Source organism: Carassius carassius, chromosome 30 (assembly GCF_963082965.1).
Source record: "Carassius carassius chromosome 30, fCarCar2.1, whole genome shotgun sequence".
NCBI lineage: Eukaryota > Metazoa > Chordata > Actinopteri > Cypriniformes > Cyprinidae > Carassius > Carassius carassius.
Window position 1 is genome coordinate 23,329,840 of NC_081784.1, and position 17,459 is coordinate 23,347,298.

At 37.1% G+C, this 17,459-nt stretch overlaps 1 protein-coding gene across 1 annotated transcript in view; it reads right to left on the reverse strand.

Moving 5' to 3' along the window:
• Positions 1 to 16,863, reverse strand: part of LOC132110932 (echinoderm microtubule-associated protein-like 4) — an 83,652-nt gene extending 66,789 nt beyond the window's left edge. Inside the window, exon 1 of the mRNA XM_059518042.1 lies at positions 16,396 to 16,863. Coding sequence (XP_059374025.1) covers positions 16,396 to 16,420 — 25 coding nt within the window. The 5' untranslated portion in view covers positions 16,421 to 16,863. The remainder of the gene's footprint in view (positions 1 to 16,395) is intronic.
• Positions 16,864 to 17,459: the final 596 nt, after the last annotated feature.

Sequence of the window (17,459 nt, forward strand, 5' to 3'; positions counted from 1 at the left end):
TATAATATATGAATTATATTTAATATGATTTATATTTTATATTACATATTTGTACATGTTTAGCTATATTAAAATTTACATAGATATTACGTGTGTGCTTTTTTGTCTCAGTGGTTAATGAAGGCTATTTAACGAAGGCATATAGAGTAATATAAATATGTAGACATATAGGTTAAATTAATATAAATTATTTAAAAATCTATAATATATATAAATATTATTTATATTGTATATTTTTACATATTTATATTTATTTAGCCTATATCTCGTGTGCGCTTTGGTCTCAGTGTGGTTCAAGGCTATAATTTAACGAATGCCATTTAATTTAACAAAGTGTTGCTGCTAACAATATTGTGGTTGTTTTTTACTTATAAATAAGATAAATATAAATAATATTTATAAATAAGATAAATATAAATAATATTTATAAGTAAAAAAAAAACAATGACGGTATTGTGAGCAGCGACACTTTGTTAAATTAAATAGCATTCGTTAAATTATAGCCTTGAACCACACTGAGACCAAAGCGCACACGAGATATAGGCCAAGTTAATATAAATATGTAAAAATATAATATAAATAATATTTATATATATTATAGATTTTTACATATTTATATTAATTTATAGGCCTATGTCTCATGTGCTCTTTGGTCTCAGTGTGGTACAAGGCTATAAATTAACGAATGCTATTTAATTTAACAAAGTGTCACACACTGCCGTGATTGTAAGCCTGGATATCTTTTTCGATGGCCCTTTAATGAAAATGGAATTTCAGAATCACATACTTAAATATTTAATTGCCTACAATAGATTATTTATAGATTATATTGAATTAAATCTCACAGGCCTAGCCTATTTGTAGTTAATCTTTCCAAAAACAGAGTTGGAAGAGAGTTCAAACTTACCAGTACTAAGGAGTGCTGAGGCAGGCCCAGCTCAGTTTGTTCTTTCTGAAGCCGTTGTTTCTTTTGCCAGCTATGGGAGAAAGCGTTCACAAGCATTCGACACAAACCCATGGCCCGGGCAGTGCGTTCTTTTTCTGCATTCATGGAGTTAGTGACGGCTAAATGGAGGTTGTGGCCGAAGCATGGTAGCCATCCCAATCCAAGTTTTCTCACCGCAGCCACAATGTTTGCTCCGTTATCACTAGTGACACAAGCCAACCTCTTCTCATCCAGAGACCATTCTTCAAGAGCCGATCGCAGAGCCTCTGAGAGGTTATCACTTGTGTGACTTTCTGGCATAAAGGATGTCTCCAAACACCTTGACTTCAGCTCCCAGTTGGTGTTCAGGTAATGAATTGTCACGCTCATATAGGGCATCATATTAACGCTTGACCACATATCTGTTGTGATAGAAAAATAGTCAGCGTCCTTTAACTCGCGTGTCAAACTGTCCTTCATTTTCATATACTTCTTTGGTACTGCCTTTTTTGAAAAGTATTTTCTGTCAGGGGGGACATATTGTTTGTCGAAGGCCTGTAGCATCGCCTTAAAGGCTGGCTTCTCGACTAAGTTAAATGGCAACTTCTCCTCCACTAGGAGGCGAGTCACACTATCCGTCAGGGTTCGCCACTGATGGCTGTCGCGTTGGTACTTAGTCCCTTTAGCAAACGAGTCTGCGATGCACAGCTGTCGTCCCTGGCCTGAGGTTGTGGGCCGATCTTCAGACGAAGCACTTGTGGTGCCCCCAAGGGCAGCAAATGTTGCCGGATGATGGATTCGAAGATGCGTCCTCAGGTTGGACGTATTTGAACGTGATACCGGAATCTTTGTGTAGCAAATTCTACAAATGGGCTCATTAAAATTGCCTGGAAGTCCTTTTTCATCAGGTTCAAAGCCAAAATGTGCCCATATTGGCGACGTGACATTTGGCTTTGCCACCAAGTTAGCCCTCTCTGCCATGTTTCGATGGAATAGTAGCTTAAATGCGCAATTGTCGGCTGCGCAACCACATGAGAGAATTGTGTTAAGCAGAATAAGCACGTGCAATTAAAAACAGAGGTCCTGCTTTTTTGGCTTTCTCATGAGTCATCCGCCTGTATTTTATGCTTTAGTAAAATGAAATGAAATTCAATATATAGGCTACAAGACATTACACAGGTACTCTAGGCCTAATAGTCAATACAAATGGAATGCTATTAGCCTATTAGAGGTGCATAAATTTTTTAATCTAGATTAATCTCACTGTAATCTTGGAATTAATCTAGATTAAAATGGTTCATTTGACTTCTGCCAAAAGGTATTCAGATTTGCAGGCCAATGTTTTTTTTTTTTTTTTTTGTGCGGTGATGACGGTTACAGGTTTAGACCCGCGGTAGGCGTCACGTGACCGCGGTATTGCGGTAATGCAGTAACCGTCCCAGGCCTACTTTTACCCACACACGCAGCTCATGGGGGTCTCATCAGGCACAATCTCAGAGGAGTGAAACCTTTGGCAGTAAGTCTCTGCACAAGGATGGTCTCCTTGACTTTGTCATAGTCCTTTCCCATTTACGGAGGAACCAATTTTATGGCCTAGTGGGTCATAGTTTAGGACATCTGCATGCTGTTGCCATCCTATCAAAAGTTTTTAAGAACTGTTAAATTTCCTCGTCTCTAGTCAAGGGATGTAATCTCAGCTACATCAGTCCTGAGTAGGGGTGGGCGATATTTTGATATTTAAAATATATCGAGATATTTTTTAAACACGATATGGATTTTGACATATCGTATATATCGATATATTGTTTATATTTAATTCGGATTCCGCCACTTTGCTTGTTTGCCTTCTCTGTGCTGTGCTCACCTCCGCTCGCTCCGAAGAACATCTCCAGAACTCCTCTGAGAGTCACTTCATGAGCATCTGACCGTTTGATTTAAGTAAAACTAGCATCATATATCACATCATAGACTGAAGTATCACATACACAGAACTGTAACGGTTCGTCAAAATAAAAGTATGAGTGCCAGAAATCTATTACTATTGTTCAGCAGAATGTACATAGCCCACTACTACTAAAAAGAAACGAACATAATTTTTAAAGGAATAATCACACAACATTTCTTCCATGTTTTTCATTTTTAATAGTAAATCCCCTTTATTTACCAAAAAATGAAGTTTGCTTAATTTTAAATAATTAAAAGATAAATTAAATGAATGTTTTATGCCTTCATTTGATAACCAGAAAAATGTAAATACACAGAATTTCTGAAGAGAAAAAAACATTTCACATAAGGCTATTGTAGTGTAGAATTTTTAAGAACTAATTAAGTTGTTTTTATGCATTGAAATAATTACACATGCTAAAACACAGAATTAGGTAACAATAAAACATATGTGAATAAAAAATAAAACGTTTCATAGGGCCCTAAACAGGTAATATTTGGCATATTTGTTTTTGCAGTAGTTTTTGGATGCGAAATGCGAATTTCATGCGCTTCGCATCAGTAAAGACACTCCTGTAATTAGAAGTATATCTCAAGCATGTGCGTTCAGATCAGGGTTGCCAGGTTTTCACACAAATCCTGCCCAGTTGCTTCTCAAAACTAGTCCAAAACTAGCCCAATCGCGTTTCCAGGAGGTTCCCCAATAAAAATGTATTTCCGGGGTTAAAATATACGTTTTTTTGGCAGGGTTGCCTTAGTAAAATTTGCATTTAAGGGGCTAAATATCAGGTTATTGGTATTGTCGCTTCGACCCGCGGACATAAAAAACAACCACAGACTTGGCAACACTGGTTGGCATTTATTACACAGAGCCGTAATTCACTGACAATCTACACAAAATCGATTTTAAAATCGCAGGCTATTCTTTGTCGATTTTGAAAGCGATTTTGTGTTAGTTGTCAGTGAATTACGTCTATGTGTAGGCCCCTAAAATTCAAATTTTCCAAGGCAACCCTGCCCAAAAAACGAATATTTTAACTCCGGAAAGCAATTTTTTATCGGGAAACCTCCTGGAAACGTGCTTGGACTAGTTTTGGACTAGTTTTGAGAAGCAACTGGGCAGGATTTGTTGTGAAAACCTGGCAACCCTGATCTGAACGCATGTGCTGGAGATATACTTCTAATTAAAGGAGCGTCTTTACTGATGAGATGCGCATGAAAATCGAATTCGATTTTTTGCACAGCCCCAGATCCAAGTATGTTTATTTCATTTAAAACACAGTTTTTGTGGTTAAACCACACTAGCTTACTTAAGCTTAATTATGAAGTCCAACCTTGTGTGTTTACTAGGCAGTTGTACTCAGTATTTTGTGTGTAACCCAATTGTGTGTGTAGGGGAGCAACTGTTGGCCGGCGTGTGGTACAGTTTAGCATTTCAGGAGAATAGCATTGGAGGCGTCTGATGGCAGAAAGTGACTGACGCTGCACATTTGTGATTTATAAGTGACAAAACGGCTAAAAATAAGCTGCACAGCATGGCAGAGAGAGACAGAGACACAGTAACCCACAGCAGTAGAGTGAGCTACTGTATCCGTCAGCACATCACACACAAAAAAGACCTCAGTCAAGTACAGTTCACTTCCTGTCGATTAAGAGAAGTGGTCATTCGCAGAAGTTTCACAATCTAGACAAGACTAGTCTTGTCAGTCGTGCACATCCTAAAATAGTTTGGAGTAAATTTTGAGTAAACATTGTGATGATTCCATGATATTCTAAGGTTATGTAAATTTCCAAAACAAATCGTTTGTGCCGTAAAATTTTTCATTTGTGCCGCTTAATTTTTTTTGATATTAAAGTAATAATTTAATGGACATTGAGAGTTCACTCTCAAATAGTTTCGATTGTTTGTGCTTCATTTGTGCGGTTTAATTTTTTTGTTTTTTTTGCCAGTAATATTGAAATTTTTATGACTGTATTTTTTAACAATACAATTGAAGTAACAAGGTAAAATCTAAAGGGCAAACCAAATCACATTAAATAGTCACATTCACTTAATTATTTGTATCATTTATTCAATTATTATATATTTAAAAATATAATTTAATTATTTATTTTTAAGAAACGGAAAAACTAAAATAGAGCTATGTTTTTCAGATTTTTTTGTTCATGTAGAAAAATTTGTTTATGATTTAATATTTGTTTGTGTGGGCAACCATGAAACCCTTTTCATCTGATCAGTCAATTCTCCCCAGTCTTCTGTACAACCACAAACTCAATTCCAGCTTGTTCATAAGAATCCTGTGGCCTTGTCATGTACTGTTGGGACGCTTACAAAAAATAAAATATAATTGTTTTCACGGCTGCTGCATGTTTAAAAATAATATTCAAATCACAGATTACATTATTTATAACCAATAAAACACCATTTGGTTTTTATGTGATTTAAAACAAGAAAACATGATACCAGCAATGCTGATTTTAACATACTTTTTTTTGATAATAACATTGTTTGTAGCCTATTTCATCATATATATGTGTGTGTGTGTGTGTGTGTGTGTGTGTGTGTGTGTGTGTGTTCACCTTAATCACTCGTTTACTGAAAATCCCATCTATAGGATATACTTTATGAACTGAAGCAAGATCATATTATTGCCTTTACTGTTGCTATTTCAGGTCATTTATATATCAATATATTAATCTTATTTCATTTTGACTAAATTCTTTATAGGTCTTTGGGTGACTCTGGAGCATGTGGGAGGGCTGACTTCATTGCATATAACGTAATGTCTAATGTTTTAAAAACCAAAGCAGCACAAAAGAAAATATTACCGGCACAAACCAGCACAAAAGAAGCACAAACAAACAAGACTATTTGGGCTGAATCTGGAGCATGTAGGGGGCTAAGTGACGGAGTGAATATTGTTTTAATATTTAAAAACCAGAGCAGCACAAATGAAAACACTAAGCCATTGACTTTAGAAGGCAAGCTAATTGAAAAGCAGATAATCTGGCACATCTATAGCAGTACATTTAATACTGACCCAGCTCCCGCTGAGTGCACACCTGTCCTTTGCAACACAGAACCTATTTGTGTGTGTGTGTGTGTGTGTGTGTGTGTGTGTGTGTGTGTGTGCCTAGATGGGTTTGTAAAGAAAAACAACACTGTAAACAACTGTTTCTCCTAACACAAATTTTAGTGCACCTCATGGACCCTTTATAGAGTCATAACCATAACACACATGACCCAGATGGTATTTTTCATGACCATGTGCATCTTGAACTTAATACGTGTGTCTAAAAACTCTGAATGGGTTCTGTGAGTGGGGAAAGATTGCCTGAAACCTCATCCAATAACTGTGTCCAAACCTAACCATTAGCTTAATCCAACCTGTACCACTTCAGACAACAGGCTGTTTTTACTGTACATATGGATTTATCTCCACCCTGAGATTACAACCCCATCTCTCACACACACACACACACACACACTCGTGAGGGATGACAGCACATCCTGATTAATCCCTGATTAAGGTTATAATACAGCCACAACCAAAATCTGGGCCCTTATGTTCACCACTCACCAGCACGGTCCAGAAACAGAGAAAAACAGATCTCAAATTAGTTGAACTGACTGGATTCAATTCTCAGTTCCATGGCTGCTGGCTCCAAGGCCAGGACTAATAAATCAGTCAAGCCTTGTGTGTTTAATAGACTTTCTGTGCATGAGCTTCCAGAGTAAACATGGAAACTAGGGTTGCATGATATTTTAAATACTCTCATTTATTTACAAATATGTTGTTATTAAAAAATAAGTAACATAATTAATATAAGATAATCTTTGATTTAACTCTTAAATCTTAAATCAGTATGTTATTTGTTAAAGAGTAACTAAACCCTAAACCAACTTTTTTTAGTTACTGATCTATAAGATTGGGGCTTTATTAGTGCTGTTCATTGTTTCAGGTAACTTTTTTGACATTTGAGTATAAAGTGTTTTAATTCTATAATATATGGTGTAAAAATGTCTGACTGCTGCCCTCTTCAGGTTGAACGGTGGCTACTGCAGTTGATTTTTCCTATTGGATGTTGCGGTGGCAAGTGACGTAAGCGGTGGCAGGTGACGTAAGCTCACCACGCCCCTTGGTATGAGCTACCACGCCCTTGGCAGTATAAAACCATCTTGTTTTGTCAAAACCACTGTAGTGAGTCAGGAGTTGGAATAGCAAGATTTGAAACCATCTGGATAGACTATTATAGCATCTATTTAGCATATCAATTATATATTTATTTAGATCTTCAAGTTGGTGTAGATTTATCTGTATTTAGTACAGTGGTCAGGATGGTACGTAGGTGTGTTGCTGGTTGTGACAGCACTGCTGGACTGCATAGTTTTCCAGCAGACTTTAAAATTAGGCGCCAGTGGTTGCATGCACTTGGCCTGGAAGACCGTAAGTTCCCGCCTAGAGCTGAAGTGTGCAAACTGCATTTTACACGGGATTGCTTTTCCAACGCAATGGAGGTGGAGATGGGCTTCTCCACACAGCTCGCGCTGAAAAGCGACGTGATGCGGGAGTTAAGACCGCAGTTTGAGCCAGTTGCTCGAATTGATATGAACAGACACCTCGACATCCTCCACTTCAGGTGAAGGTAGGTGAGAAAAGTCCTCTACTTCAAATGATCGCTCTGTTGCAAAGCTACTTGCGTCATTACAGTCACTCTCCATTTTAGCGTCTCTGACAGCAGCTGTCAATCAATCCGTCACTGCGGGTCTCATGTTCACGCCGCACTCGCTCAGCCCCGCCCTTGTGATCTGCCCACTTTTCAGCATTTTTCAAATATTGTCAGTGGGTGGAGTCAGGCTCTGACCAGGTGTTTAGTTACCCTTTAAGGAGGATGAATTTCTCTTTAATCAGTTTTAATACATTGATTTGCAATTATTTATTAGTATCATTACTCAAAAATATTTTTTATAATGGTTAATGTATTAATATGTTTTAATTAGTTATATATAAAGCTTCATATTTTATATTGATGCACATATATCGCTCAAAAGTTTAGGGTCAGATAGATAAAAGAGATATTTAAGGGTGCATTAAAAGTGACAGAAATAAATGTTGTTCATTTGAACTTTCTATTAAATCAGAGAATCCTGAAAAAAGTATCACTGTTTCGTTTACACAGGAATAAATGACCTTTAAAATTAGAAAACAACTATATTAAACTGTAATAATGTCACAATATTACTTTTTTAATGTATTTTTGTTCAAATAAATGCCGTCTTATTGCGCATAAGAAACTTCTTTCAAAAACAATTTGAAAACAGTCATACCAACCCCATATGTATGAACGTTAGTGTAAATGAAAATTTGTGAAAAAGTTAATTTAATCATGTTTGCTATATTTTAGTTAAAAATTTTGTGAATGGGCTAAGAATGTGAGTTTGGTTGAAATGATTGCTATGGTTCCTATGACTGAAAAAATATAACAAAAACTAAGATTTATCCATTTATTTTCAATATTCAATTAATAATCAAAATATAACACTGCCCACCCATAATGGCAACATTCAAATACTACATACTCATCTGCACGTGTGTATGTGTGTTTCTTGATAATAAAAATAAAATAAAAAAAAAAACAGACAACAGAGGTTGTTGTTGACTAATCATACTACTTCCTGTTTTCCCCTGAGAACCCTAGAGGAAATGCAATGGAGTATTCAGGCAATTTTCATCAGAAATGAAACAAACATGGATGACAGACCAAAAAAGAAATCGAGATACAACGTGGGCTTCTGGGAGAAGTTCCAGACAGTCCTTCACTATCTCTGGACTGGACCATACGAGTGTCCTGTGCTGAGAAACTACTCAAATTAAAGGATGTGACACTGGACTGTATGGATGTTTACAAACGGTATCCAGTGGCCCAAGACTCTGACTGAACTGTATTTTGCATTATTTCTCTACTCGTGTGTGTGTGTGTGTGTTTGTGCAGCTAAACAGCTACCTGTCGACTGATTTAGTTTACGTACTCAAAGGCAGCTTTTACTCACATTTGGCACTAGGTGAGTGTTTTGGACCCAGTGTGCAGCACAAAATAAGGACGTGCATATATACTGGAATCTGTGGACATCTACAGCTCTGCAGTTCATCACACTTCATCTATCCGTCCTGTCCAAACTCACATACACATATTTCTCTTCGTGCTTCAGCTGTAATCTCATCCATTGTTATGAGGGAAGAAGGGAATGAGGAATGCAAAAAGTTGGGAGGCAACATTCCAGCATCTGGAAGCATTTGGGCACACGTGTGTCCCTTTCCGGATCTCTCCCTCCCTTTGCTTTCTCTCTCTGTCTGTCTGTGTCCTGCTTCCCTCCATCTTTTTTCTTTCTTTCTTTAAAAAAAAAGGAATTTTGAAATATGATCCTCAACTTGTCTTTCCAAGTGCAACTCACACACACTTTAACATTAACAACTGCCATATGCAATCACAAACACACCAAAACCACATCACATGTCATATAGAATGAAAACAATCAGATACTTCCAAAAGAAACTGGCGCAGAAAACCTGGTATGACACATTACAAATGAACCGTGAGCGATGCTGGAGACCCATTCATCACAAACCAACATAAGTCTGGGTTTTCAACAATGATATGGTCTTCACATACAGTTACAGCCTTCACAGAGGTCACATTGTGTTTATCTGGTGACATTAGAATTTATTTGCATCTGACTCTTTTGGGGTTTTCACAAACACTGAGGAAAGCTGAGCACACAAAGACATGCTGTAATGTTTCCTTGAATAAGAAACCTAAGCCAGCGCACTGGTGCAACTAGCTAGTTCCAATAAATAAGTCAACAGTCATTTAGAAGATGCTTTTGTCCAAAGACATTGCAGTGTCCTTATTGTGGATATACAGTTTTATCGCTGGAGGTCTCTGAATCTGGACTTTTGACATAGTGGTTGTTCTTTAATGCTTAATAATGAAAATAAGTAGATTTTTTTTCTATTACAAACTGGAGCTAATGTTCAAACTAAAACATTTTCTTTGCTAGCTTTCATTTAGCAAATTAACAGCTTGGCCTACCAGCTTAGCACAGTGCTAGGGCTGTCACGACTCCTTGATTCAACTAGAGTACTCAATTTAAAAAAAATCCTTGATTGCATTTTGCCATGTCGAGTAACCGGCAAAATACCGGAAGTGGCGCATTCCACGGATGAGAATCCATGAAACACATTATCAGAACGTCTTTCAAGACTGCATGATATATAAAACCCATTTTAAAATCATAATAAAGCATAATGCTTTTGTGAATTCACAAGCACTACTATTCAAATAAATAAATAAATGCAATGCAGGTTTAATACATGCGCTCTGCTTATGTACATGTGTGTAGGTTATGTGCATGCGTCTCAGAGCGGCTCCGTTTACAGTAAATGCTGCACCGCACAAACTGTTATAATTTACATGTGTGGAGCGTCTCAGTCAAACCCCATCTGTTGTGAGTTTGGGTTTATTGTAACATTCATCTGGGAACTCAATGTGCACCATTTTAACAGATTTCTAAGGGAAATCTTTTATAAACCTTCACAAACACAGAATACATCAATAAATTAATCGATTTCAAACTAAAAGTTTAAACCCTCGCTCTAAGTTTAAATGTTTTGATATACTCATATTGAAGAAATTACAGTGGCTATAGCATTTCTGTCATAAAGAAATGGCCAAATAAGTGGACATTCATGTGGATTGTGCTGTACAGTGTAACATCAATCATCAGGCCGTTGGAAGTGAAGCCCTCTCTTCCTTTCCAGTTGTGTTTGTCTTGTTATGGAGGTGAGTGGTCATGAACAAAAGACTAAGCAACCTCTGCCTCGAATTTACAGCTAATTATTCAAAAGGCAAATATAGTTAATTTGTCTTGCTAACATCCATGACTCATGAGCTACCATGTAATAAGTTAGCTAAAGTTTATATTAGGCAATATATTGTGGGCATATAGGCTAATTTAATGGAGAAACAATAGGTGAGTACAGAACAATTAATAACGTCATCAGAATCGCCACATTGATATGCAAATGAGGCGTTAAGTAGCCTAATTAAAATGCGCTAATTTGCATATATTTGACAAAAGGCATTGCAGGTGAATAGGATAAAAAAATATCAGCATATCACCACAGAAACTTCCCCAGTTATCAGTTAATGACTTACATCAAGAGTCTTTTCCCTTGAAAAGTTTAAATATGCAGACAGGTTGTTTCGGTTAATTTAGAAAAAAATCAAACGAGGGTAGTATGCTTAAACCAAGCACCTTGATGTGTGTTTTGGAAATGTCCTTTCCATTAGAGCAAAAGAAGACATGGAAGCAAAATAGATCAAAATCTCAAAATAAAACAGTTAATAAAGTGTACTGCCCTAAACAGTAACTTCATCATTTTGATCTCAGGCTACTCATCTTAATGTTAATAGACATGTATGTTAATAGATCTTAACAGCCTTCCCTCAAATGTGAAACAAAGTTCTTGTAACCATCAATTTGTGTGTGTGTGTGTGTGTGTGTGTGTGTGTGTGTGAGCGTTCGCAAGAAAACAAAAGTGTAAAACTGAAAGATCAATGCACATACACAAGGATCTTATTACTTATTTTTTTATTTTACTTGCTTACACATGCAAGTTGTTTGTATGTTTATGTATTTTGTCAATTATTGTAATGTATGCACAATTTTTTTTAGCAATTTTGCAGGGCAACCTTTTTTGAGCAATGTTGCTTGGGCACTAGTGTTGTCAAAAGACCCGGTACTTTGGTACCAAGTCGGTACTAAAAAAATTAAAATGTCATGCTACCAGGTTTCTCGAAATACCGGTGGTACCGAGTACCCAGTCCGAACGCTATGATTTCCGCGAAGCAGAAAACGCGGATGGAATCTCAAAATCCAGTCATGAAAATGAAACGTACATTTTAATATGGACAGTCACGGAATTTGTCAAAGTTAGCATAAATTAATCAAATCAAATCTCCATATGGACCAGTATCCGTAAATGTTAAGCCACAAAAGTTGGGTAAAATCTGATTCATGCATGTTCTGTGCGTCTCTGTGTGAATGAAAGAATAGTTTGTTTACTACATAGACTGAAGCACATGACACTTGCAGTAATTTCAGCATTTGCCATCTCAATGAGGACAGAAATACATAAACAACATCACCAGAACTGTTCACAAGCATTTTACCATTTCATTTGAGTAAAACCAGTGTCATAATAAAAGTAAAGTACATTTTTATATAAAGGCATTGTGCTAGAAATTTTACTATTATTTAGTAGAATGTAAGTGATGCTGCTTCTACTGTTGAAAAAATTAACTTAATTTTTTAAAGAAATAAATCACACAATATTTCTTCCATGTTTTAATTTTAATAGCAAACCCCCTTTATTTACCAAAAAATAAAATGTTTAAATTTCATTAATTAAAAGACAAATTCAATTTGGGTGAAACTTGTTTTTTATAATTATATTACTTGTAGAAAAAATGTAAACACAATTGTAAATAAGTATAAAGAATGGCATTGGTTTTATTTTTAGTGATAAAAAGTGTTTTCTTTTTTCATTAGCATATTTTGTGTTTTTCTTTGGTACCGAAATTGGTACAGAGAACCGTGGATTTTCACTGGTATCGGTACCGAATACTGAAATTTTGGTACCGTGACAACACTATTGGGCACTTCCACATTGAGAACTGGATACTCGCATCTGCGTCTCATCTGGTTGCACGTTAGCGGCAACATTGCTCAAAAACTTGTCCCGTGTATCATCAGCTTAAGGAAAAAAAGTGTGAGCTGTGAGATGGCAATTATCTTTTTTTATTCCATTATCCAATAACTCAGGTAGTTAACTGTCAACTGTCACCAACTGTAACTGAAAACAAATAGCTTCTGGTTGCATTTTCACTTCAAATTGCATTAAGTGTGAATGCCCCTGTGGAAAACAGTGCCATAATCAAGGCCACACTAGGTCACAGCTCGAACCTTACAGGACCTAAACCAGCAACCATCTGGTTATCCTGCCTGAGCTCTTGGTCACACCGGCCTGGTACAGCGGAGTAACCCGCACACGGCCCCACAGAGGCCTGGGATTGAGCAATAGAGGTGGGGAATGCACCTGGAGGTGGAAGGAGCTGAGGCAGCTGCTATTTTTATTTTGAGTTTGACAGTTAGGTGGCTAATCGGGTGCAGGGCAAAAACTGATGCCATCTCAGCACACTGAAAAGACTTGAAAGAATTTCCCTTTTATCACACCCATATCACAGGTGTCATGAAAGGGAATCAGTCCGCGTTCTATTACATGCACACATCTTTCGAGTTTAGCTGTGCAAGTTTTGCTTTTCTTTCGTCATGACCAAAACCACATTATACATTTTCAAAAACCACATTTAGATCTTCCAAGAACTAAAGTGAGTCAAACGGAGCAGCACGTCATACTGAAAACTTTGAAAGAGTGGGTTTAATCTCAGCCGGTGCCATGTGTGACGCAGACACAGAGGTGACAAGAGGGTAAGCGCCAGGGTTTGTGCCAGGGTTGCGTGCGGTCGTTCTCTGACGGATGTACCCGTCGTGCAAAACTGATACTAGATCTGGTTTTCTACACACTTGGTGCACTTCTGTGTCTGAAACCTTTACCTCTCGCATTAGAAAAGCAGTTTCGGGGAAATCAAAGCCTGTACAAAATAAAGGAAGCTTACTATTTGACTGATAACTCAACAGAATAATAAAATGCATTTAGATTATGTACTTTGATAACAACTAGCTTATTTATAGATAAAAAAATAAATAGTTTATTTATGGGGGCAAAATGAGAAAATAGAAATTATTGGTAAAAGTTGAAGGGGGGGGGGGGGGGGGGTTGCTGAGCAATGTAGGATATTTCAGAGACTTTAACACACACACACTGCAGTTCAGCAGCAGTCATGTCCAATAATTCAGACCACAGCATAATCTCCATATGCATAAAACTGTACTGCCATTTCAAAACAGGCCCGAAATAAAGTTTTCCAGTTTTCCATGTTTTAGCCTACTACACCTGCAGAAAAGACTGAATCTTTTCTCTGTCGGTCACTGGCCCTTTACTTTATATCGCATCCCTGCCAGACACTGCGACATCACCAAGGTAACTCAGAGCAGGACAAACCCTCCTCTGAGCGTAACCAAGCAACAGAATCAAGTTATATAATCAGCACAGAATTTCATTGATCAGCCGTTACATGACAGGATATTCAAACAGCCGCTCTCAGATAAACTATTACAGGGCAAATCCCACACGACCTGACACTGTTCCAATCAAATGAAGCACTCCAGCATCAGAAAACAATGAATTTGAAACATGAATTAAATCATATTTTTATACTTCTAAGTAACTAAAAAATTGATTTTTTTAAGAGTTGCTTATGTTTGTGTATATATCGATGAAAATATTTATTTTAAATTAAGTTCAACTTCAACTATATTATCTGTTAATTATTAAAACCCTGTGTTAGGTCAAAACACTAAAGTAGTTGATTACAGGATTTTATTTATTATTATACATCTGCTTGTATTCATTTCATTTAATAAAATACAAATAAATATATAAAATAAAATATTAAAAATTAAGCATTATTATATATTATTATTATTATATATATATATATATATAAATTTTACATTAATTATTTAATGTGGTTTATTTTATGTTATTATACATTGCATTATTAAATGTTAAATACTATGCAAGCAGTAAAATTGACCCTTTTCACAGACTGAGATGATGCATTTCAATGGTTATCAGCATACATTATATATATATATATATATTTTTTTTTTTTAATGCATGTACATTTACAACACTATACTTTGCATTACATTACCTTTGAATCAAGAAAAGAAAAAAGTGCCAGTATCAATCCCTCTCTATTTGTCCTCTTTGTGAGGGTTGTGAAAACACTATTGTAAAGTTTTTTTTTTCTTTGCTATATAATCAAAGGGGAATGCAAAAAACATATCTGATGCAGTCTACCATTCGCAACTATTTACATTTTACCCCACTTCTGCTTCTGCTAAACCCGGAAATGTGAAAAGAGTCCATACTGAACTGATAATCTGTCCAACAGAAAAGGCCTTGTAATATTTTGTAACACAAATAGACTGCTTCAGCAAACATGCAAGTGGTTTATGAGTAGCAATAAAAGCTGGTCATGTCATTCTCTGTGTTAAAACACATTCAGTCCATTATGCAATTACACTTGTCTATCTGAGAGACCGGACCACTTTACCTCCAGCAACCCATCTGACACGTCTGACTGACTCAGTACATCAACAGATCTGCACATTAACAAACCACGAGTGGACCCTTCATAAACACAATATACATTCCTGCTGCCTCATGTGTCTCTGGCATGGACTGTTATCTGACCAAATAATCTCCACTGACAGCCAGAGCTCTAAAACCACCAACACCACGATCACACAGCCTCCACTGCCGCTCTATTCATTATTCATAGATGGTTTGTTTCTTCTTCTTCTGTACAACACAACTTCTGTGCAGATGAATCATGACATTAACTTAAAAGGGGACCCAGTTCACTGCTGGTTTCCTTATGAATTTCCTGTGTTTTTATAATTGTTCCTTTTGAATTATTAGTAAATCAAGGTCTGTGGTTAATATAACTTTCATGTTTTGTTCCAAAATCCAAATTACCCACAGTAATTTAAAGTCATTGTGATTTGCAAAATAAATGAATAAGTTGCTGCAAATAATGACAGATTTGTCAAGCATAAACTCACAATATCGTGGTTGTAGTCCTCATTCAGCAACATTATGTGTGTTAATTTAAGCCTCGGTGTGCTATGTTGGTTTTATAAACCATATAATTTTGAAGAAATTGTTTAAGATTAAAGGTGGAGTCTGACCCAGTCGACTGCGTCACTATTAAAACTTGCGATTGGTCTCTTCTTGAATTTATTTGCATTTTCATTGTGACTTCCTAGGCCTGGTCTTCTAGCTATACATTAACTATTGTAGCATGCATGCCGCGTTATTGCAAAAGGCCGCACAAGCCAATAATGCGATTCTCGTGCACTGACAAAAGAACATAAGAAGCTAGCTGAGTGTTATGACACTCTGACCCAGCACATTTAAGCATAAAGTACCTGTAAGGTTAACCCTATCCTTTTGCTTCATTGCAAGCAAGCACTGGTAGCTATTTCCCTGAGAAATGCAGATCTGGTATACAGCGTGAACTGCGGTGTGTTGTGTGTTCAGAGCAATCACTACAGAGTTTAACAACGGAAAGAAACACCAGGGTTATGATATACAGCCATCGTGAATCGTGGAATGAGTTTCTTGACACAACGCTGCTCTCATTATAGCTTTCTGCCCACGAATGCAGTGTCAGAGGAGCGCGGCTATACAGACATTCCACTGTTGCGTCCTGCCTGCAGAAGACGCATCTATTAATAGTCAGCATTTCAGCACACAGACAGACGCACTCACCTAAACTACCGGCGAAACCGTCCATTTCTGGGGTAGATATCCAGGGAAATATTCCTGGGGCGACTGAGGGAATTCGTCCTCTGTTTAAGAAGAAAGAGAAGAGCTCGTGTAATGTCACGCTGGCTCCTTTGGATGCGCTTCAATGCAAGAACAACGGGGCGACCGTCTGGCGGCTGAATCTCCGTCCGGTTAACGCAGCGCTTTTCTGGGGCAGTCGATCACGGCGGCTCCCTGAGCTGCTCCACCACAATCGTTTACACCTCCGGCGGGGGAGGGAGAATAATGAGCGCAGGGCTTTCGCGTTTCCGACTCCGCCTGCTTTGTCACGGCGAGCTTCCCTTCAGACGCAGAGCCGCGCTCGCCGCTGCGCGAGACCCACTGCGCCACGCTCTGACCTCACACACACAGCAGCTGATCTAGTACTCCAGTGCGCACTGCTGTCCGCGTGAAAGAACCTCAGGTGTCTGTCTTCGTTTGTTTCTGTGTTTGTTTATACAAATGTGTATTCATTTCTGCAGGTCCCATTTGACATGCTGTTCCTTGAATGTGCATTTATAAATCTATACGTTTATAGATCTTCATATCCTGCCAAATATCATTGTACTCTTCTGAAGTACCTGAATACTAATCTTATAGAATACAAAGATTATAGTCTAGTTAAATAGTAAATAAAACAAGGAAAGGATACAGTTGTCATACCTAAGCAAAGATACATTCGAGAAAAATTAACTTTGAGTGAATTGAAGTAAACGTATCAGTTGATTTCTTCTTCTTGTTTGTTTTTTTTTTCTGCATAATACTATGATGTTCTTTTTTAAGTGAAAAACATTGGATTGTTGTGTAAATACTACAGTTAATGAATATAGAAATAATTCGGGGAAATGTTATTACCACCTGGAATTATTGTTTGTTAGAATTAGAGAAGTCCCATTCAAAAACAGTACTGTATGTAGACAAAAATGTACTGTGATATGCAAACAAAATTATATTTTTGGCATGTAGCATGGAAAATGTATTCTTTAAAGAATAGTATCAATATACTACCATAGTACATGGCACTACAT